At 45.3% G+C, this 22,227-nt stretch overlaps 2 protein-coding genes across 9 annotated transcripts in view; one reads left to right on the forward strand and one right to left on the reverse strand.

Moving 5' to 3' along the window:
- DNHD1 (dynein heavy chain domain 1) overlaps window positions 1–22,227 on the forward strand; it is a 74,380-nt gene that overhangs the window by 43,275 nt on the left and 8,878 nt on the right. For 5 of the 6 annotated variants that reach the window (XM_063782674.1, XM_063782673.1, XM_063782675.1 and 2 more), the window contains 11 exons: window positions 3,192–3,332; window positions 3,660–3,757; window positions 3,878–6,764; window positions 6,961–7,138; window positions 7,308–7,500; window positions 7,743–8,031; window positions 15,783–17,397; window positions 17,585–17,793; window positions 18,002–18,206; window positions 18,281–18,383; window positions 22,064–22,213. In XM_063782674.1, coding sequence (XP_063638744.1) covers window positions 3,192–3,332; window positions 3,660–3,757; window positions 3,878–6,764; window positions 6,961–7,138; window positions 7,308–7,500; window positions 7,743–8,031; window positions 15,783–17,397; window positions 17,585–17,793; window positions 18,002–18,206; window positions 18,281–18,383; window positions 22,064–22,213 — 6,068 coding nt within the window. The remainder of the gene's footprint in view (window positions 1–3,191; window positions 3,333–3,659; window positions 3,758–3,877; window positions 6,765–6,960; window positions 7,139–7,307; window positions 7,501–7,742; window positions 8,032–15,782; window positions 17,398–17,584; window positions 17,794–18,001; window positions 18,207–18,280; window positions 18,384–22,063; window positions 22,214–22,227) is intronic. The other variant, XM_054661986.2, reaches the window with a different exon arrangement.
- RRP8 (ribosomal RNA processing 8) overlaps window positions 1–22,227 on the reverse strand; it is a 105,386-nt gene that overhangs the window by 42,139 nt on the left and 41,020 nt on the right. The window contains exon 8 of one of the 3 annotated variants that reach the window (XR_008537958.2): window positions 12,547–12,565. The exons of the other annotated variants lie outside the window; for them this stretch is intronic. The gene's annotated coding sequence lies outside the window, so the exon portion shown is untranslated. Of the gene's footprint in view, window positions 1–12,546; window positions 12,566–22,227 lie in introns of those variants that run through there. 3 annotated transcript variants of the gene reach the window in all.

Raw genomic sequence — 22,227 nt, forward strand, 5'->3', positions numbered from 1 at the left:
TTACTAACGTTTTAACCTAATGACAAGAGCTTTTGTTTGATTTGATAGTTCCTCACTGCCTTTCTTGCATTAATGTATTGTCTACTATTTCTGCTTTCACTTTCTGCAAAGTTGGGCAGCAACATGAAGACACTTTTAAAGTCCTTATGAAGGGAAGGGCCTTAGCTGCAGAAGCTGGGCACTGTGTGGAGAGAGGGAGGTGGGGAGAGGACTTCCAAGGAGATTAAGACAGTATGGGAGTTACATAGAAGACAGTGTCTCTATGTGACTTTTCCAGGTTTTTATTATAAGTTCCCAATTTATAAAAATTGACTTGCCTATACCTAATAGCATATGTTTAATCAGTTTGCCTTTACTGAAGCTTTCTGTGGTTTCCATAGAAACAGCAACTTTCCCCCCACCAATGTGTCAGTGGTTGTTACAATATTAGATTCAACTCTTTACTTAAAATCACAACATAACTCACATAAATAGATGTGCAAACACACTCTTATTCTTAGTGTGCACACACTTTAACTAGTGGAAGCAAAAATGTTTGGGTCTTCTAAAGAATAGCTTGAAATCTGCGAGTTTCAGTTCAGTTAGGGCTTTAGTCAGTATATTTGATGGTAAGAATGGGGAGCATGAATAAAAGAGCTTCTATTGCTCTGTGGCTGGATCCCAAAGAATAGTGGAGGAGGGGATGGAGCAGGTGGAACTGGAGAGGATCAGATCATGCAAAGTCTTGTGGGCCACATTAATAATTTACTCAATAACATGAAAACAATAGAGGGTCACTGCATGTTTTTTGTGGGTAGTAACATAATTAGATTTTAGTTTAACAATATCATTCTGGTTTCAATATGGAGAATGGATCGAAGGGAGGCGAGGAATGGAAATTGAAAGATCAGTTAAGGGATGACTGGTATAACCCAAGTGAAAAATAATAGTGGTCTAGATGAGGATGGTAGCAATGGGGAAAGAAAAGTGGGTGGACTGAAGCTAGGTAGAAGTCAACTAGGCAAGATGTGTAACTGGTTCAACTTCTGCATAGAGGAGAATGTAGGTCCTTTCCATTCTAATATAGATGTTCCTTATTACCCAAATTCTTTATCCTTATCACCTCTTTATATCCAGTATTTGGTTAGGGATGCCTTTTCCAGCCATTTGCAGCACATTGATAAATGGCACCCAGCCCCCTTGTTCACATCGCCCTTATTAAGGACTCTTAAGTTTTGGTGTGGACTGACACAAAGGCTGGATGTCTGCAGTTAACATTTGCACCAAGATTGAAAGGAGATTGTCTTCCCACTTTTGTCCTGAGCACATTTTATGCTAATCCATTTGCCCATCTCTGACCCTGGTTCCACACTTTGCCAATCTGCTCCTACTTGATCTCTACCACTTTTCTGCCTCATCCTTAGATTTCTCTGCTACTAAAAGTAATAAATAAAAATTCATAGTACAAAGTAAAGGCTCTGGATAATCTGGGCCTTGGGATGCCTGTGGGCATAATTTCAGATACCAGCCTGGGTCCTGCCAGTCTTTCCTGAGCTCACAGCCCTTCCTCCACCTTTGCTCCTTTTCAGTTTTCCCTTCTCTCTCTAAGCTAGCATTTGCACCAAGCACTTGTGTGGTTGAGGTTTCTCCCTATGGGTTCTCTCCTTTCTCTGTACCAGGCTTTCTTTTCCTGTTAACTCCGGGCATGTTAACCAAGGACCACATCTTTGTAGTGGCCACACACCATGAAGCTGGTGACTTCATTCACCCAAATAAACCCCAAATGACGGACTTGTTATATATTTAATTCTTACCTCAAGAAGATAGGTTGTTACAGGATTGGGCACACCTACAAATTATTAATCTCCCCTTTAGATTCTTAACCAAATGAGAACAAGGATATATATGAAAATGAAAGTATACTATCAGAACCATCACCCCCAAGGAAGTTTGTGCTTTTTATATATCATGTTGGCAGACACAGCTTGGATCTAGGTCAAGTGAGACTTCGTGCTACCTCGTCATAACCTTCCCCCAATTAATTGAGAACTTGAGGTCTGTGTGGATATGCAGAGGAAAGCTGAAGTACAGTTACGCAGGTAGCTGTGTAGAGGACTGTGGCCTGCCTCATATCCCATAGAGCATAAAAGATGGGCCTCTTTGCCTCCTCACATGGGGAAGAGTAAGGGAAGAAGATAGACAGAGGGGCTGAAAGCATTAGTCCAGTGCTGTTTTCTCTAGAGAGTGGAGTAAAAGTTTTGTGACTCTGAGAGCAGGATAATGAGTTTTCTTCCCACCAGGGATGTTTGGAGAGTCCTACATGTGTCTGAATAAACCTCCTTTCTTGATTCTTCTCATTTTTACCCCAATTAGTGTCCCTACCTCATTTCCAGCCCTAGTCTTACCAAGCACTTGGGGCATGAAGGGATAACTCTTTAAGCAGCACCAGGGAGCCAAGTACTAAGACTATGAGAGAAAAGTTTGTTCTCAGCTTCTCTACCAGGACCCCTTTTAAGACAGAATGGGCATTCTTGCTATAGAAATATTATGTAGGGTCCTGGAGCCATTCAGCCCTCTTCCCGGGCTAGAGGCTCTAGTTCTTACAAAGCACTGCCATGGAGTTAGGTGGATACTCATAGCAGCTAGTCAGGAAAATTAGCTGGCCTGGAGTCTGCCCACAGTCCCTTGGGAAAGGAGGAGCTTCTTCTCTCACCATTTTGAGACCCCAGTGCTTTACTGGCTCTACATATTGGCTGATGGAATCCTTAAAGGCAGAAAGGGCAGCTGGGCATGGTGGCTTACACCTGTAATCCCAGCACTTTGGAAGGCTGAGGTGGGTGGATCACCTGAGGTTGGGAGTTCGAGACCAGCCTGACGAACATGGTGAAACCCCGTCTCTACTAAAGATACAAAAAATTAGCCGGACATGGTGGCACACACCTGTAATCCCAGCTACTCAGGAGGCTGAGGCAGGTGAATTGCTTGAACCCAGGAAGCATAGTACAGTGAGCTGAGATCGTGCCATTGCACTCTAGCCTGGGCAACAAAGCGAGACTCTGTCTCAAAAAAAAAAAAAAAAAAAAAAAAAAAAAGGGAAAGAAAAAGACAGAAAGGGCGTCAGGGTCTCCGTAACTGCCTCTCCTGGAAGGTTCCCCTGGTCTGCTCTTCTCTCCCCCAGCCCCGGCCCTTGCCTCATCTGACTGCCAGTTCAGCTTTTTCTGTCTTAGATTACAGCAACCTGCAGGATTCCATCCAGGAAAGTCTTCAGGTGTTGTCCAAGATCTTGGCCATCGAAAAGTCAGGAGATTTAAACAAAATAGCTTTGGAGTGGGTGGCCATCATGCATGGCCTGGGTAAGTGCAGGCCTCTAGCCAGGCTGATGGGTGAGACCTGAGGCAGGATGTCCCAGAGGGATGGGGGTGAGAGGTGGAGGTTGGGTGAGAGAAGATATGAAGAACAGAGTGAGGACCTCCTTCAGGGCTGTTTCTTGGGATGAAGAGATCAGGTTTTTATTCACAGTGAAGGTGTTTTCTCCCTCAAGCAAGGTCCCTGAGTCCTGCTGGGCAGAGTATTTTGCTTGGGCTGGTGGGGTACCTGAGAGGTCAGGAGCAGGGTGGACTCCCCTGCAGAAGGTAGAACCCTAGTGTTTCCCACCAGCATTCCTCTGGCTGCTTACACAGGTGCCCTGCTGGAGGTGTGGCTGACTTTCCAGCAGAAGTGGATTTTTCTGAATAAAGTTCTGCATGAGATGAAGATCCAGTTTCCTAATGCTGACCTGGTAGGGAAGGGGGTTGAGGCAGAGAGGGCAAGAAGGGTTCCTGAATAGCAGGGCTCAGCGTGGGAAAGGGGAGCTGCCACTTCATATTGGCCCTCACTTTTATCCTCTCCCTCACCACAGAACTCTCGTTTCAAGGTCATGGATGACCAGTATCGAACACTGATGCGCATCTCTGTAGCTGACCCCATGGTTCTGTCACTTGTAGTGCCCAGTGCCAAGAGGAGCCCTTACTTCCAAGGCCAGCAGCTGCAACAACTGCTGCAAGCAGGATCGGTGGAGCTGGAGGGCATCATCATGAGTCTGGAGAGCGTGCTCTATGGGGTGTGTGCTCACTTCCCCCGCCTCTTCTTCCTTAGTGACAGTGAGCTGGTAGCCCTGCTGGCTGCTCGACTGGAATCATGCGAAGCCCAGCTATGGGTACGACGCTGCTTTCCTCATGTGCATGCTGTGAGCTTCAGGTCTTGCCCAACTGGTGAGAAAAACACAGATGACTGGGAGTCAAGCCCAAACACACAGACTCAGGTGGAGGCACTTGCAGTGCTAGGGGCAGGTGGGGAGGAGGTGAAGCTGCAGGGTCCCCTTCTTCTGCATCCAGATCTCCCTAAGTGGCTGGCCTCTCTGGAGAAATGTCTGCGCTTGGCACTGGTGCACATGCTGCAGGGCTGTGTGGCTGCTCGCCTTGCTCAAGGCCCATCTCTAGGTGAGGCCCTCAAGCAACTGCCCAAGCAAAACAAGTTGTACCTGCAACTGTATGTCCAGCACTGGATCGACTTAGTTCAGGCCTTCCCATGGCAGTGTGTGCTGGTGGCAGAGGAGGTGGTATGGCGGGCCGAGATGGAGGAGGCTCTGCTTGAGTGGGGTACCCTGGCCATGGTCTCCATGCATATGCGCAAGCTTGAGGTACTGGTGAATTTTATGCGGGCCCAGAGGGCTTCCCAAGGTGGGCAGTCCCTGCCTTCTGTCCGCCAGACCAGCCTTCTCAGTGCCCTGCTGGTCATGGCAGTGACTCACCGGGATATAGCACAGCTGCTGGAACAGCACCAGGTCAGTGATCTCACAGACTTTCACTGGGTCCGCCAACTCAAGTATCACTTGGGTTCACCTCACATAATCCCCAAAAGCCCCCTACAGAGTCTTAAGACTATTGCATCTTCTGAACCCTCTCTGTCACCAGCGGCATGCTGGATAGATGTGCTAGGCAGGTCCTTCCTGTACAATTACGAGTATCTGGGACCTAGACTAGGGCCTCTACCCAGCCTACTGCCTGAACGGCCAGCCCTGGTACTATTATTGGCCCTAGAGGAGGTGGCCTGTGGGACCGTACTGGGTCCTAATGGTGTGGGCAAGAGAGCTATAGTGAACAGCCTGGCACAGGCCCTGGGCCGCCAGCTGGTGATGCTACCCTGCTCACCTCAGATAGAGGCTCAATGCCTGAGCAACTATCTGAATGGTGCCCTGCAGGGCGGTGCCTGGCTGCTGTTGGAGAAAGTTCATCAGCTGCCCCCTGGCTTGCTCTCTGCCCTGGGCCAGCGCCTGGGTGAACTGCACCACTTGTATGCCCCACTGTACCAGGAGGCTTCCCGAAACACAAGCACCATAGACCCCACCCAGCCCCAGCTCCTTGGCAGTAGCTTCTTTGAAAAACATCATGTGTCTATGCGCCTTGGCTATGGCTGTCTCCTGGTACTGCGTGCCCTGAGCTCTGCTGTGCCTGCCAACCTGCACCTGCTGCTGCGGCCTGTGGCATTGGCATTGCCTGATCTGCGGCAAGTGGCAGAGCTGACTCTGCTGGGTGCAGGGATGAGGGATGCCTTCCAGATGGCTACCCGCCTATCCAAATTCTTCTCTCTAGAGCGTGAGCTGGTGTCTGGGCCCCTGCCCTGCCGCCTGCCACTGCTCAAGCAGATACTGGAAGACACAATACGGACACTAAATGTGACCAAGGAGGAACTGAAGTGCCAGAAGCCTCGCAGCCTAGCTGCCATTGAGGAGGCTGCCCTACTGCATGCCCTACTGCGCTCACCACTGTTTAGCATTCTCAATGGGCTCCACCTGCACAACCTCCAAGGGCTGTTGTGTGCGCTTTTCCCTAGCGCCAGCCAAGTGCTGGCAGAACCTATGACTTACAAGCTGATGAAGCCACTGGTGGTGGAGGAACTGCAACAGGTAGGTCTGGATCCCAGCCCTGACATTTTGGGGTCCTTGGAACAGTTGAGCCAGGCCCTGAGCCGGGCCTCAGGCATTCTGCTCCTGGGCCCTGCAGGCAGCGGTAAGACCACTTGTTGGCACAGCTTATTTAAGATCCAGAATCGGCTGGCAGCCATGGAGGACACCTCAACCCAAGGCTGCCAGCCTGTGGAAATTACCCACCTGTACCCCAGTGGCCTCAGCCCCCAGGAGTTCCTGGGATGGCTAGAGGGCTCCTGCTGGCATCATGGCATCTTTCCCAAGGTACTTCGTGCAGCCGGTCAGTGTAACAACATGGGCCAAAAGAGGCAGACAGAGGAATCAATCGGGATCCAGCACTGGATAATATGTGATGGAGCCTCCAATGCTGCTTGGCTGGACTCCATCACTTGCCTCCTGAGTGAGCTTCCCCAGCTTAGTCTCCCCAGTGGACAGCAGATAGCACGACCCCCAGGCACCTTTCTCTTGATGGAGGTGGCTGACACAACAGGCATATCCCCCACAGTGGTAGGCTGTTGTGCCCTAGTCTGGTGTGGTGGAGAGCAGACTTGGCAGTGTATACTTAGTGCCCTGATGGCATCCCTTCCTTATGAGTACCACCTGCAGCACCGGACAGTCGCTGAGCTCAACCACATGGCTGAGGTTCTGGTGCCTGCAACATTGCGATTCCTCACCTGCCAAGGTGTCAGCTCTCTGCTGCAGGTACACGGGCAGCAGGCTGTTTGTGCAGGTGTGGCAGAAGTTACCAGCATGGCACGCATCTTGCATAGTCTGCTTGACCTCCACCTTCGCCTAAAGGAGGAGAAGGCCCCTGGCCCAGGTGAGAAGATGGACGGGCTGGTTTGAGAGAGATGGGGCCTTAAGGGTAGCTGGGGTATATAGCTGGAGCCTGGGGCGTGTGTTCTTTGGTGGATCTGGGCCAGGAGTGAAAAGTAATACTGTCAACCTTTTTTCTTTCTTTCACCTTCCACCTTTTTCTACTGGGGCTCCTATCGTGGCCATGGCAACTTTCACAGAGGACCTCAGCTATAGTGATCCTGTGGCCCAAAGCTTCAGGTCTTCAAAAAGCAGCTTTCTAAACCGGTCCCAGGTTGACAGTGACGATGTGCCAAATAAGTGCAGGGAACACTTGCTGGCTGTCAGCAGTTTTCTTTTTGCCGTGATCTGGGGCTTTGGAGCCCACCTTCCCTCCAGGTACCTACCAGGATGGGGGATGGGAGATGCAGAGGGCTGAGATGGACTGGCCCATGGAAGTAAAAACCCACATGACATCACTGTTAGGGTATGGTGGAGTATGTGAGTGTGTCATAAATGGAAGTGGTGTAACTGTCTGACGCTTTTGCCTGTGTGTCCATCTGAGCAGGTTCTGGCCCATCTTTGATACCTTCATAAGGGATTCTATTAGTCGCCTCTCCAACTACCCTGAGCCACCACCCTCAGCCTTGGTGTTTGATCTACATGTAAGCCCTGAAGATGGAACACTGGTCCCCTTCACTGGCCAATACCTGAGCAGCCACATCAAAGGAACTTTGGGCACCTTTCACCCTTCTATCCAGGTGTGAGGACAGTAAGGCAAGAGCTAGGGTTAGAACTTCAGGACTTATTTTAGGGGTAATCCATGTTCAAAGATCAGCTGAGGCCCACCTGCGCCCTTTCTTTGATATATTTTCACAATCACAAGAATACATGAAATATTTTCCAAGTACAGCTCTAGGAAAAGTCCCCTAGACTTTTATTTTCAGCTAGATTACTGTCTTATACTGGAGGTGCTGCAGTAAGTCCCACTTCTGTCTTGCAGACTGAACGGCTCTTGTATGTGGTGGACCTGCTTCTGTCAGGGGGACAGCCAGTGTTGCTGGCTGGAGAGGCAGCAACAGGGAAGTCAGCCTTTGTGGAGGTGCTGGTAGAGCCACATCACCCTTACATATACAGCCCCATCCACCCTGCCTTCAGTTCCTCCCACCTCCGTCTCCTGCTGAGCAGAGGAATCCAGGGCCAAACACAAGCCAGCCCACAGCCTGGGCATCACCAGGATTCTAAACCCTCCCTCCTCTTCTTGCTGGAGGATCTGCACCTAGCCACTTCTGGTGAGGAGCTGCGAAGAGGGAAGAAAGGAGCTACTGTCATCTCTTGAGACTATAAAATCCCTAGCAATATTCATTGACTCTCAAATATATGTCTGTAGATCTAACTTTAGTGTTCTGTTCTTAATATCTTCTCATTCTACATATGCGCCCTGAACAATCCCATCCACTCTCATGGCCTCATCTCTGCTTTGCTAAATCTCTGTCTCCAATCTCACTTCTTTTCTAAGCACCAGATCTGTCTATCCAGCTGTCTACTGTACGTCTCCACCTTGTTGTCCTGTTGGTACCTCAGACCCAATCCTGAGCTCATCATCTCCCCGCGGCCAAAATCTGCTCCTGTCTGTCCTCTTAGTTTCACCATCCAGCCAGTCGTGTAAGCCAGAAATCTTGTTGACATCTCATTCTCCTTCAGCAATATCCAGTCACCATGTCTTTTCAATCCTACCTCCTTCATATTTCTTGAATCTTTCCACTTATTTCCATGGTTCAGATGATCTTTACTTGGAAATCTGACAAATGCTCTTACGAAGCTTTCTGTGATGAGGCTTTCTTCTGTGTCCTCTTACACTCTCTCTAATTGGACTCAACAAGTCAGGCTTCCTCTAGACCCTGGGATTGCTGTCCTCTCTGCCTTCTCTATGTGGCTAAATTCTACTTATTATTTCTAAATTACCTAAGGCAGTAGCTTCTCCAGGAAGCCTGATCCATAGGCTCGGTTAGATATCCATCCTGTGCTCTGTACAATAATCTGTGATAACCATGATTTTATTATTGTATGCTTGCCTATCTGTCCCTTTCACCACACTTGGAGATTTATGAGAACAGAGAACAGAAATTTGTCTCATTCATTTTGATAGACCCAACAGGAAGTAAGTGCTCAATAAAAGTTTGTAGAAGACAAGATAACAAAGGAAAGGAGAAAAATCTTGATAAAAATTTGGGATATTGAAGTGTAAAGTTTCTAAAGTGGTATGCCTCTAGATGATGAGAGTTTCTAAATATGGCCATGGGATTGGGAAGTGAATTTTAGGTAGAGGTTGTTGGAGTCAAGGAAGTCAATAGGCTGAAGCATTGGATAGGCTATCCAGTTAAACCGCGAAGTCTCTTATGAGATGTAGAAAACTTGAACCAGATGTATTCATACTTAATAGCCGGTACAATTTATTGAATATCTACTATGTGCTCTATGATATGTCTATGTCATCTTCAGTGCTCATAAAAGCCAAGTAAGATGGGGAATTTTTGCAATTCTTTTAAAGATGAAGAAACAGAGACAGAGATTTTAGAACTTGCCCAAGATACCCTAGCTATTAAGTGTCAGAACCAAGATTAAAATTCAAGTCTGTTTGGTTCCAAAACCTGTAGTTCCTTCCAGCTATATTATTTGGTCTTTGCAATGAATTTGCACAAAATTAGAGACAATAGAAGGAGTAAAGAGTGGTACAGTCAGATATATGAAGAGATTTCAGCTGAGAAGAGACTTCAGCAACATTGTAGAGTGAAGAATATTACTGCTGGCAGAATGTAAAAGGTGTCCTTGAGTGACAACCACCAAAACGTCTAGTATAAAATAAAAAATGAATAGACATGCCAACAAAAACCCCCAGAAAATAATGTGACCTGCTGTCAAGAAGAAGCAAGTAATAGAATAGAAACTGACCCTGAGATCTAGCTATATGCTGTCCAAAAGATGCACTTTAAATATAAAAACACAGATAGATTAAAAGAAGTTTTTAATGCAAAATATTTACTACAGAAATAGTTTGCATAAGGAAGTTGATGTGGCAATATTAATACCAAAGCACTTTAAGACAAAGGATATTACCAGAGATAGAAAAGGACATCTCATAATTGAAAGATTCAACTCATCAGAAAGACAAAAGTCTTATATGTGTCCACACCTAAAATAGACATTTAAGTATAGGGGAAAAAAGCCAATAGAAACAAAAGAGACATAGTAAATCTGAAATCATAGTAAGAAATTAATATGCCTCTCACAATAACTGATAAGACAAGGAGCAAGAAAGTATGGACATTAAAGATCTGAATAACACTAGCAACACACTGACATTTACAAAACATTATACTCACCAACTGCAAAATGCACCTTCTTTTCAAACGCACATGAGACATTCACCAAGATAGACCATATGCTGGGTTACAAAATAAGTCTCAACAAATTTCAAAGGATTAACATTTTAAATAATATTTTATCTGACCATAACAATACAAATATTGATAAGATGCCTAGAGAATTTCCAAATTCTTTAAAATTAAACAACACTCTTCTAAATAATGTACCAAAAAAGAAATTACAAGAGAAATTAGAAAATGTTTTGAACTAAATAATAATGAAAACAAAACGTATCAAAATTTGTGAGATGCAACTAAAGGTTATAGCTTTAAATATCTATCTTAGAGAGAAAAGCTTGGAATCAATGACCTAAATTTTCAGCTTAAGACTCTAGAAAAAGAAGAGCAAGTTATACCCAAAGCAATGAAAAGGAAATCAATAATAAAGAACAGAGCAGAAATCAGTGAAATAGAAAAACATACAAACAATGGAGAATATCAACAAAGCCATATTTTGTTTCTTTGAAAAAGATAAAATTGACAATCGCCTATTAACACAAATCAAGAAATAAAAAGGAAAACATAAATTTTGAATATCAGGAATGAAAGAGGTTTTATTAAAGATATTTAAAAGGATAAAAAGGGAGCCAGGGCCGGGCACTGTGGCTTACGCCTGTAATCCCAGCACTTTGGGAGGCCAAGGAGGGCAGATCACGAGGTCAGGAGATTGAGACCATCCTGGCCAACATGGTGAAACCCCGTCTCTACTAAAAATGCAAAAATTAGCTGGGCATGGTGGCATGTGCCTGTAATCACAGCTACTCGGGAGGCTGAGGCAGGAGAATTGCTTGAACCAGGGAGGTGGAAGTTGCGGTGAGGTGAGATTTGCACCACTGCACTCCAGCCTGGCGACAGAGCGAGACTCCGTCTCCAAAAAAAAGGGGAGCCAGGCATGGTGGCATGCACCTGTAATCCCAGCTACTAGGGAGGGAGGCTTAGGCAGGAGGATTTCTTGAGGCCAGGAGTTCAAGACCAGCCTGGGCAGCATAGTGGGACCCTCATTTTTAAAAAAAAAGTTTTAAAAAATGGATAAGGGAAAATTATGGAAAACTTTATGCTAATAAATTTAGCAACTTAGGTGAAATGGATACATGCTGTATTCATCTGTTTTCACACTGCAATAAAGAACTACTTGAGACTGGGTAATTCATAAAGAAAACAGGGTTAGGCCGGGCATGGTGGCTCACGCCTGTAATCCCAGCACTTTGGGAGGCTGAGGCAGGTTGATCACTTGAGGTCTGGAGTTTGAGACCAGCCTGGCCAACATGGTGAAACCCCATCTCTACTAAAAATACAAAAATTAGCTGGGTGTGGTGGGGGTCACCTGTAATCCCAGCTACTTGGGAGGCTGAGGCAGGAGAATCACTTGAACCTGGGAGGCAGAGGTTGCAGTGAGCCAGGATCGCGCCATTGCACTCCAGCCTGGGTGACAAGAGCGAAACTTCGTCCCAAAATATATATATATATAAGTAGGTTTAATTGACTCACAGTTCCGCATGGATGGGGAGCCCTCAGGAAACTTAAAGTCGTGGCAAAAGGCGAAGGGGAGGCAAGGCACATCTTACATAGCAGTTGGCGGGGGCGGGGTGGGGTGAGGAGATGTACCATCAGAACTTATGAGAAATTGCTCACTATCATGAGAACAGCATGGGGGAAACCGGCCCCGTGATCCACTCACCTCCCACCAGGTCCCTCCCTCAACATATGGGGATTACAATTCAAGACAAAATTTGGTTGGGGACACAGAGCCAAACCATATCACATGCCTTACAAAAACAACTTGTCAAAGCCTGAACAAAAGAAGAAAAATAATAGAAAATGAACAGCCTCATACCTAAGAAAAGTTTGAATGCATAATAATAAATGTTTCCAGTCCCAGATGGTTATACAGTTGAATTATATCAAATATTTAGAAAAAAAGTACAACTTATATATACTTTTTCAGAAAATGGAGAATACTAAGCCATGATGAAGACATTTCAAGCAAAGAAATAAACTGTTATCTTTCATAAACCTAAATGCAAAAATAAATCCTCACTGAAATATTATTAAATAAAATTCAGCAACATACAAAAAGAATAATATCTTAAGACCAAACGGAGTCTATCCTGGGAAGGCAAAGCTGACTAAACATTGAAAAATCAATCAGTGTAGCTCACATTAACAGAATAAAGGAGCAAATGAGTAAGTAATATTAGTAGATAAAAATCACTTGACAAAATTCCAACACTATTCCAGGACTCCCAGGAAACTAGGAATAGAAGATAACTTTCTCAATTTGATGAAAAGCATCTATTATACTTACAGGTAAATACATACTTAATGGTTAAATATTGAATACTGTCCCCCTAAAATCAGTTAAAAGGCAAGAACATACTCACTGCTTCTATTCAACATTGTACTGGAGACCACATCGATGCAATTAAGAAAAAGAAATAAAAGCTTTTAAAATTAGAAAAGACAAGTTAAAACTGTCTGTATTGGCATATATAATATGATTGTCTACATAGAGACCCCAAAGGAATATTTTTTTAAACCCCATAAAAAACTACTACAATAAATAAGTTAATTCATCAGGGTCACAGGATACAGAATCAATCCATTGAAATCATTTGTATTTCTATATCCTAGTAACAAACCATTGGAAATTGAAATTTTAAAATATCACTTAAAAGTCATTTAAAAGCATAAAATACTTAGGAATAAATTTAATTAAAAGCATTCAAGATCTGTACACTGAAAATGACTAAATATTGCTGAGATAGAGGAAACGTAAATAAATGGAGAAATATATGATGTTCATGGATCAGAAGAGTCAGTATCATTAAGGTCTTCATTCTCCCCCAAATGATCTATAGATTCAATGCAATGCCACGCTAAATCTTAACATTTTTTTTTTGGTAAGTTGACAGTCTTATTCTGAAACTTATATGGTAATGCAAAAGATCTAGAGCAGCCAAGCAACTTTGAAAAAGAACAAAGTTGGGACACCTACACTAGTGATGTAAAAACTTGCTATACAGTTGTTGTAATGAAGAGAGTGTGGTATTGGTATAAGGATATACATATGGACTAATGGAATAGAACAGAAAATCTGATATATAGTCATATGTGGCCAGTTGATTTTTAATAAATGTGCCAAGATAATTCAATGGGGGAAAGGATAGCCTTTTCAAAAAATGGTGCTGGAACATCTGGATATATGCATGGAAAAAAATGAACCATGTATTCTACCTCAAAATCTAAATAAAAATAAATTATAGGTGGATCACAGACCTAAATGTAAAAGCTAAAACTATAAAATTTTTAGAAAAAAATTGGAGAAAAATCTATGTGACCTTGGTTGGGCAATGATTTCTTGTGCACAAAAACTAAATTTTATCAAAATTGAACACCTATGCCCTTCAAAAGACACTGTTACGAAAATGAAAAAATAAGCTACTGACAGAGAAAACGTGCATGATACATGTATCTGACAAAGGACTTGAACCTAGAATACATAAAAAACTCTTACAACTCAATAAGAAAACAAACATCATCCCAATGTTTTAAATGGACAAAAGACTTACACTTCACAAAAGATGTATGAATGGGCAACAGTATACAAAAAGATGCTTGATATTATCAGGCATCAGTGAACTGCAAATTTAAACCACCATGTGATAATTAAAAAGACTGACAATAATAAGTGTTTTCAAAGATGTAGAGCAACTGAAACTCTCACTTTGATGGTGAGAATGTAAAATGGTACATCCACTATAAAAAATATATGCCAGTTTCTTACAAAATTAAATATTACTTAACATATGACCCAGCAATTCCACTCTTAGGTATTCACCCAAGTAAAATGAGAACTGCATATCCTCAAACTTAGTATACACGAACATTCATAGCAGCATTGTTCTGTATAATGGTAAATCCACATCTCCACCCAAATGGCTCCAGGTGGTGGCAAGAGATAAGAGTTTAGAAGCGCCTCTCCCACCCAGCAGACTAGCTCCCTGCTTTGCCTCCTTTCCTTTAAAAACAGGCCATTCAGGCATTTGCCTGAAAACTTAAAATGACCCACACCCTATTCCCTTACATATACTGCCAGTCCCTCCCTCCATCCCTCCTTTCCTCCCTCATTCCCTCCCTCTCTGTCTCTCTCTCTGTCTCTTTCTCTCTCTGTCTCTCTCTCTCAATCTGACTCTTCATTGCTGCCTCAGGTGACATGAGGATGGAGGACTGATCTCCCGGCTCATTATGCCCTCCTTGCACAGGATTAAGTAAAAATCTTTGAACTTGTTTCCTATTGTTGTGGTGTATTGAATTTGTCCTTCTATCTAAAGAACCAGAATAAGTTTTCTGTGTGAAGGACTCTCTGTCACAGGTCAGACAACTAGGCATTAGGCTGTCCATCAGATAAAAGAAGTATCCTGTGAAAGGCACACTGTAAACCCCCACACTCAGCTCCCCTTTATTTCCTGTTAGGGCAGGGTTGTTGGCTGCTCTGGTACTAGAACACCAGTTTAACTGGGGGCTCTCAGAAAAATACTACTCAGGAATAAAATGGAACAAACTACGGAAACACGCAAAAATATGGATGAGTCTGAAAAACCTGCTGAGTAAAAGAAGATAGACATGATCAAGTACATACCGTATGATTCTATTTATATGAGGTTCTAGAACAGACAAAGCTAACCTATAGTGATGGAAATCAGATCAAATAACAATGCCTGTGATGGTGGTGGCAGAGGGATTGATTGGCTTTAAAGGAGCATGAGGAACTTTCTAGCGTGATGAAAATGTTCTAAATATCATTGGGGTGGTGACACAGGTGTGTACATTAGTCAAAATTCACTGAACTGTACACTTAAAATGTATACATTTTGTTGTATGTAAATCATGTCTTAATAAAATTTATTTTTAAAATTTATTATTATTATTATTTTTAGAGACAAAGTCTCACTCTGCCACTCAGGCTGGATGGTGCGATCAGGGCTCACTCAAGCTCTTGTGCTCAAGTGATCCTCCAGCCTTAGCCTCCCAAGTAGACAGGTCTACAGCACACATCACCAGGCCCAGCTATTTTATTTTTCATTTTTTGTAGAAACAAGGTCTTGCTATGTTACCCAGGCTGGTCTTGAACTCCTGGCCTCCAAAAATCTTTCCATCTCAGCCTCCAAAAGTGTTGATTACAGGAGTGAGCCACCACCTCCCAGCCTAAAGTTGATTTTTTTTTAAGTGCACATGTGATATAACTGTATTCTCTTTGACTGAAATGATTGCGCTTTCCCGCTAATTGTGATCGATCTGGTTTCTATCCTTCTCAGCTTCCAAATCTTATTATTCATTAACCTTCAGTTAATGAATTATTATTCATTATTATCATTATTAACCTTCGGTTAATGAATAATAAGTCACAGAGGTAGGATCTAGGGAGAAGAGAGAAGAAATTCCTCAATTTTAGGGAGAATGTGGGGGAGGGAGAATAGCTTACTCAAATGTGACCAAGTCCCAACACGTCAGATTCACAAAATTCCTTTAGAACCATGTGTGGCAGGAATAGAGGGAACAGGTTGATACTCTCATGTGGACTTTTACATGTCCTCATTATTATTCCTCATGTCCCATAGACCCAGAGAAGAGCTGCCAGCCAGTGTTGGAGACTCTGCGCCAGGCCATGGATGGCACTGTGTATGCCCACAGCACCTTGGAACTGCAGACACTGCAGCCTACAGTCAACTTCCTTGCCACTGTCACAGTGCCAGGATACTGTGAGCGCCCACTGTGTCCACGCCTCTTTCGACTCTTCACAGTCCTAGCCCTGGAAAGCATGACCCAGGCCACCCTGCTGGACAGACATGTGCCTATCATTCAGGCTTGGCTTGAGCGTTTCCCTTCTGTGGAACGGGAGCGTGCTCTGGCACGAGGTCTGGTTAGGGCCTCAGTAGAGGCCTGGGAGGCTGTGTGCAATTGCTTCATGCCTTCACCCCTCCACCCACACTACCACTTCTCCCTACACTCTGTGAGCCACCTATTGAGCAGCCTGCAGCTGCTGCCCAACAGAATAGGCTCCCGAGGTTTTGTGGACTATCCCAACCACCAGGAGCACTTGCACCGGGTGTCAGGCCTGCGAGGCACTTGTCTGACTGTTATGATGGCCACACGCAATGTGGTGCGTCTTTGGTTGCATGAGGCACAGAGAACCTTTTGTGACCGGCTGGACAGCCCCAGGGAACGCTCCTACTGTGCCAAGCTGCTCCTAGTAGTAGCTCAGAGTGTCTTCTGCTGTGGGCCAGGGCCCCAGCACCTGGGCAAGGACCATCAGGAGAGTGAGGAGGAGGAGGAGGAGGAGAGGGTGCCTGAAGTAGAATCTGAAGGGGAGTTGGCCCAGTGGGAGGACTTCAGCAACAGCAACAGTGAAACAGAGGAGGAAGAGGAACCTTATGGCCTTCAGGTCGCCAGAGTCTCAAACTCCAGAGATCCAAGTCTAACACCATCCACAGGACCAGTACGCAGGGGGATGAAGGAAAGCATAAGTCACAAGATAAGGCAAGAGAAAGGCACAGGGGCATCCAACTATAGGCTCCAGGTAAGGAGATCATTCAAGACTTGGTGGCAGAAGAAACCCCAGATGGACCTGATCTCACCCTTGTTGTTACCAGTGCTACTACTACATCCCCAGGAAAAGCCCTCAGACCTGGTCTTCAGTCAGGAGCTGATACTGGGGCCTAACTCTGAGACCCCCAACTTGTACCTGGAACGACAGTGGGAGAAGCTAGAGGAGCAGTTGGCCACCTCAGCTGCTCAACTGAAGTTGAGCCCCCACCTGGCCCGGTGTCATTCCATGGCCCAGCACGTGGCCCGCCTGGTCCGGGTGCTGGCCAGGCCCCGGCAGCATGGCCTGCTGCTCTCGGGGGCTCTGGGTACTGGGCGCCACACTGCCATCACTCTGGCTTCTAGCATTTGTCAGGCCCATTTCTTTCATCTACCATCTGGGTCAGAGGAGGCCATTCTCCAATGTCTACGAGATGCCAGCTGGCATGCTGGCATGTTAAGCCAGCCAGTGGCTCTGTTGGTACCCAGTGGTGTGGATCTCACTACACTTCATCGCCTCCTGGCCCTGGCAACCTCAGGCAGTTTCCCTGGCCAGTACACAGAAGCAGATTTGGACCGCATTGGAGAACACCTCCCCAGGGAGAACCCTGGTGTCAAACAGAACATCAAGAAGGAAATGGTGTTGCAGAGGTGAGGCCAAGAACCCCATATGCGAATCTGCTCTGCTCTTACGCTGTCTTGGCCAAAAGGCCAAAAGGAATTCTGTGGGCTGCCATGAGGGCTGAGAAGATTGGGGCTAAGTGGTCTGGCTGGGACTGGGGCCAGGAGGGGCAAGCAAAGGTAAAGGGGAGGACATTAGCTGAGCCCTGGCCCACAGGTTCCACCAGCAAGTGTGCAGCCACCTTCACCTGTTCTTCCTGATTGGAGATAAACAGGCCCACAAGCAGCTGCCCTCCACCCTTTTCCTGAGGCTCCTTCAACTGGCCACTGCCAGCATTGACCGCTATGAACCCTGGGACCAAGCTGCCCTGGTCAAGGTGGCCCAGCATCACCTGGAGGGTGCTCAGAGTGTACCCCTTGATGACGGTAAGCCCTTTTTACTTGTCCTTACCACTTATCTCTACCAGGCTCTAATGAGGGTTATTACCTAGGTCAGTCTCTCTCTCTCCCTCTCTAGAGCCTACAGAGCCCCCTTCACATTTCCTACCCTTCTTCCTGAGCTAGGAGAGGATCCCTTTCCTTTCCTGTTTTCCTACAAGCTCACAGAGTGAGGCTAAAGCCATGCCCATTGCAGGCTCCTGGAAGTACCCAGACCTCCAGGCCTCAATTCCCAGTGTGGCCAAAGCCATGGCTCTTATCCACCTTTCGGCCACCCACTACCATGAGCACCTGTGCCCTGCATTGCCAATCGTCACCCCCAAGACCTTCCTAGACTTCCTGGACACTTTCCTGATGCTGCAGCAACAGACAATCCTGAAGATTAAGAACAAGGCCCAGCGGTGAGTGTCCCGTCCCCTGCAGTGTACCTCCTTCTGCTCCTTTGGGTTTCCTCACCAGCACATTGTATCTCCAGGATCCAGCATGCCTTGGAGAATCTGAGAATGCTGACTAAGGAGCACGGTACCCATGCCAATCTGATCTTTGACTTGGAACAGCAGCTGAAAGACTCCGGCAAGGTAAGGAGATGATTTTGAGGCTTCCATGGTGGTGTCAAAGCAGGAGCCCAAAAGGGGACTTGAAAGGAAGCAACCAGAATGAACCTTAATTCTTGTCCCCCTAAGCTTCCCCTTTCCCTAGGAAATCTCTCTGATCTCCGCTGCCTCCTCCTTTACAGCTTAGGTTCAAAAGTTTCCCATGATACAGCTAAGACCAGATTGATTCTTCATAACAGGTGAAACCCAAGCATCTGCTTCTGGCTGCCCCTAGTACCATGATCATGTGAAGTTCAGTATGCTGCCAAGATCTCTGTAGACTCCCATGGGGGTTGGGGCAGGCATTACATCTCAGTCACCACTCACTCACCTCTTAGAGTTATCCTCTTTTTCCATAACTCTTTGTCCCCATACCCTTTCTTCCACAAAAGCAACAAACAAAACTGTTGTATACAGTGAGGACATGTAGATGGGTGATGGCAGCAGGGAGAAATTTGTATTATAGCATAAAACCAGAAGTAAATTTATAATGGTATACTAGACAAGAGTGTCCTCAATTGTCTTACTCACCCTCCTCTACCAGGCATTTTCCAGTGACCAACTTTTCCTTTCCTCTCTCATCTCTCTAACACCTGCTCTACAATGTTTTTGAGCCGTCCCATTTTTCCTTTAGCACTCCCTTCTAGTTGAAACCTCAAAACCTTTTGCTGTCATACAGAACAATCTTATTCTTTGAATAAACAAACTTCTTATATCTGGCTAAAATTGGTGATGATAGGGCTTATCACACCTTCTAAAGCCAAATACTCCTAGTTAAAGGTGTTTTCCCAAACTAAAGAGCAGTTTTGTTTTTAATAGGAAGAATTCTAAAATAGCATCTTTTACACAAGATGTTGATAAATATTCTGGTATAACTTCAGAGCAGTGAACTAGTGCCCAGCTCACACTCAGATAATCTTTCTACTAGGGTTTCAGGTCTTAAGCTCCTAATACCTAGCCAGCTCTTCTGATAAGTGCCTTTAGGACTATCATCCAGTGCCACACAACTCCAGAGACATGGCGTATGTCGTGTCTACTAATATGGTTTTCACTGTGTTTTACATAAATAGTATCCCCTGGAGTTTTAAAGCTACTGGTGCCCTCCTACTATTCACCACCTAGGATGAACAGCTTAGATTAGACCTCAAGACTCAGTTAAGTTGCAAAGAAAGAAAAGAAAGTCAGAGAGCAACAGAAATCCCCTTTCCCAGTTTTTTGCCCTACATTTTCCCAAGATGATTAATACCAGGATTGTTGATCTGGTTTAGGGGTCCTAGTATTCCTTGATCTGTGAGTCAGTTACACCAGAGCAGAACACAGTAAGCCAAAGGTCTGGATAAGAGATGTTCGTAGTCTCAGGGTCATTCAGAGTCAGATCCCTTGGTCGTTCATTCAATAGCCGTAATAGTGTGTACTTCTTCCAGTGTTCCCCACCCCAAGAAAAGGCTAATATTACCACCCACTGAGCCAAATCCCAGGACTCATTCTGGGCCCCTCCATCTCTTTACTCTCTTATATTTAACTGGTTAATTTTGTCATTATTGCACTCAACAAAAATTTATTTTTTGTTCAGGCATTTCTTAATATTTATGTCTATGTCAATATATGCCTACATTTACATCTAGATGGATGGATAGATAGATAGATGATAGAATCCTTGCCCACACCTTTCTGAGGTAGCTATTCTTTTCTCACTTTACAGATGAGAAAACAAAGATCCAGAAAGGTTAGGGAGACTTCCCTAACCTTATAAGGTTGTGATGAGGATTAAACAAGATCTTACATGTCAAGTATTTAAATGTGCTGGCACATAGAGCTCAATAAATGTTAGTTACTATTAATATTAGGTTAGGCCAGGCACAGTGGCTCATGCCTGTAATCCCAGCACTTTGGAAGGCCACTGCCAATGGATCACTTGAGCCCAGGAGTTCAAGACCAGCCTGGGCAACACAGCAAAACACTGTCCTACAAAAAATTATTCAGGCATGGTAGCACCTATCTGTAGTTCCAGCTACTCAGGAGTCTGAGGTGGGAGGATCACCTGAGCCTGGGAGGTTGAAGCTGCAGTGAGAAATGATTGCACCACTGCACTCCAGCTTGGGTGACATAGTGAGACTTTGTCTCCAAAAAAGAAAAAAATAGGTTAGATTGCTTCCTAATAAGAGGAGATAGGGGACTATCCTTACCTTCCTGGTGCTTATAGTTTAGCAGAAGATAAGAAGATATAGACTCATCCAGGCAATGACAGAACCGTGTTATAACAGAGTAAGTTCAGAGCACTCCAAATATCAAGAAAAACTTTCTAGAGAAAGCAGAGTGCCCCGCTGTGCAGCACAGAGCGTGTATATAACATGGTAGGAGCTCAAAAACATTCACTAACTGTATAAACAAATGAATGAAGTACATGACAGTTGATGCCTGAAAGTTAGGTCAGATCTGATCAGTGTTTGAAAGGGGCCAAGTGACAGAATGTCCCAGGTTGATATAACAGCATGTGAAAGGCCTAGAGGCAAAAGAGTGTGTGCCACATTGGAGGAACTGAAAGTCAGGAATGGCTGGAAAGTAGCGTGCTAGGAGAGAGAAAAGAGATGAGATTGAAATGATGAGTAGGGGCCTGGTCATGGGGGTATTGTCAATCAAATGTAGAAGTGACAAGTGTTAATGACAATGATTCAGTTTTTAGAAAACCAGCCAGGCTGCAGTGGGGGAATAAAAGGAGGGAAGTAAGAGTGGAAACTGAGAGACCAGTTAGGAGGCCAGTGTAGAAGGTCGGGAGTGAGAGGGCCTGAGCATGAGTGACTGACGTTGGGAAGGGCAGTGGACACGAGAGGCATTTAGGAGGTAGAATTGAAAGGTCTCAAAGATGGGCTGGATTTGGGGGGATTCAGGAGATGGAGCCAAGGGTAACAACTCAGTTTGTTCCTTGGGAATCTTGCCACCATTCTCTGAGAAAAAGAATACACAGGAGAGGAGTCAGATTGCAGGAGAGCTGAGGAGGCATAACCAATACATTCATTTGGGGACATGTGGAGTCTGAGGGGCCTGTGAGACCCCCAAGGGAAGACTTCCACTAGGCAAATGAATACATGGTATGGGGCAGGGAGGGAACCTAGCTAGAGAGAGAGATTTGGCAGTTGGAACGTAAGTAGGAATCAAAGCCATGAGATTAGGGAGGGCATTTAGAAGTGTAGAGTGAGAAGAGAAAGGAGGCTCTGAAAAAATTGATGAGGAATAGTTAAGGGCTGACAGAGGAAGAGAATGAGAAAGAGCAGCCAGAGAAGTTAGAGAAAGCCCAAGGAGAACACAGTATCATGAAGGCCAAGAGAGGAGGATGCCTCAAGAGGGAGGGAACTGTCTTCTGTGACAACTGCTGCTAATGGGTCAACTAAAATATAGAGTAGTGGGACATAACTGTTACACACATAGTCTTCGGGTGAAGCGGCTGCAGAAGAAGCAACCACACACTTGGGGCTGCGTTACTAGATAACTCACAGACTAATAAGTGACAGACCCAGAGCTCAGCCTCTCTCTGTGGCCTACTTGGAGTTCAACGTGGTCAGTCTTTCAAGTGAGGAGTGTGCTACAGTTCCAGGATCATAGGGTCTTCTGGGGTTTCCCGCATGCCCCAAGATCTGGAGCTGCAGGGCCTGGATCTCTCTTTGCAGAGTCTCAGCATGTTTCAGCAGCAGCTAGAGCAAAGCAAGCTCCTACACAAGCAGCAGCTGGAAGAGTGTCGGCATCAAGAGAACCTCATTGAGAACCTGGCCAGGCAACGGGATGCCCTGCAAGCTCAGCAAGAGGCTTTCCTGGAGCAGGTGGGCTCTTCCTG

This window comes from Pan troglodytes, chromosome 9 (genome assembly GCF_028858775.2).
Source record: "Pan troglodytes isolate AG18354 chromosome 9, NHGRI_mPanTro3-v2.0_pri, whole genome shotgun sequence".
NCBI classification, from domain to species: Eukaryota; Metazoa; Chordata; class Mammalia; order Primates; family Hominidae; genus Pan; species Pan troglodytes.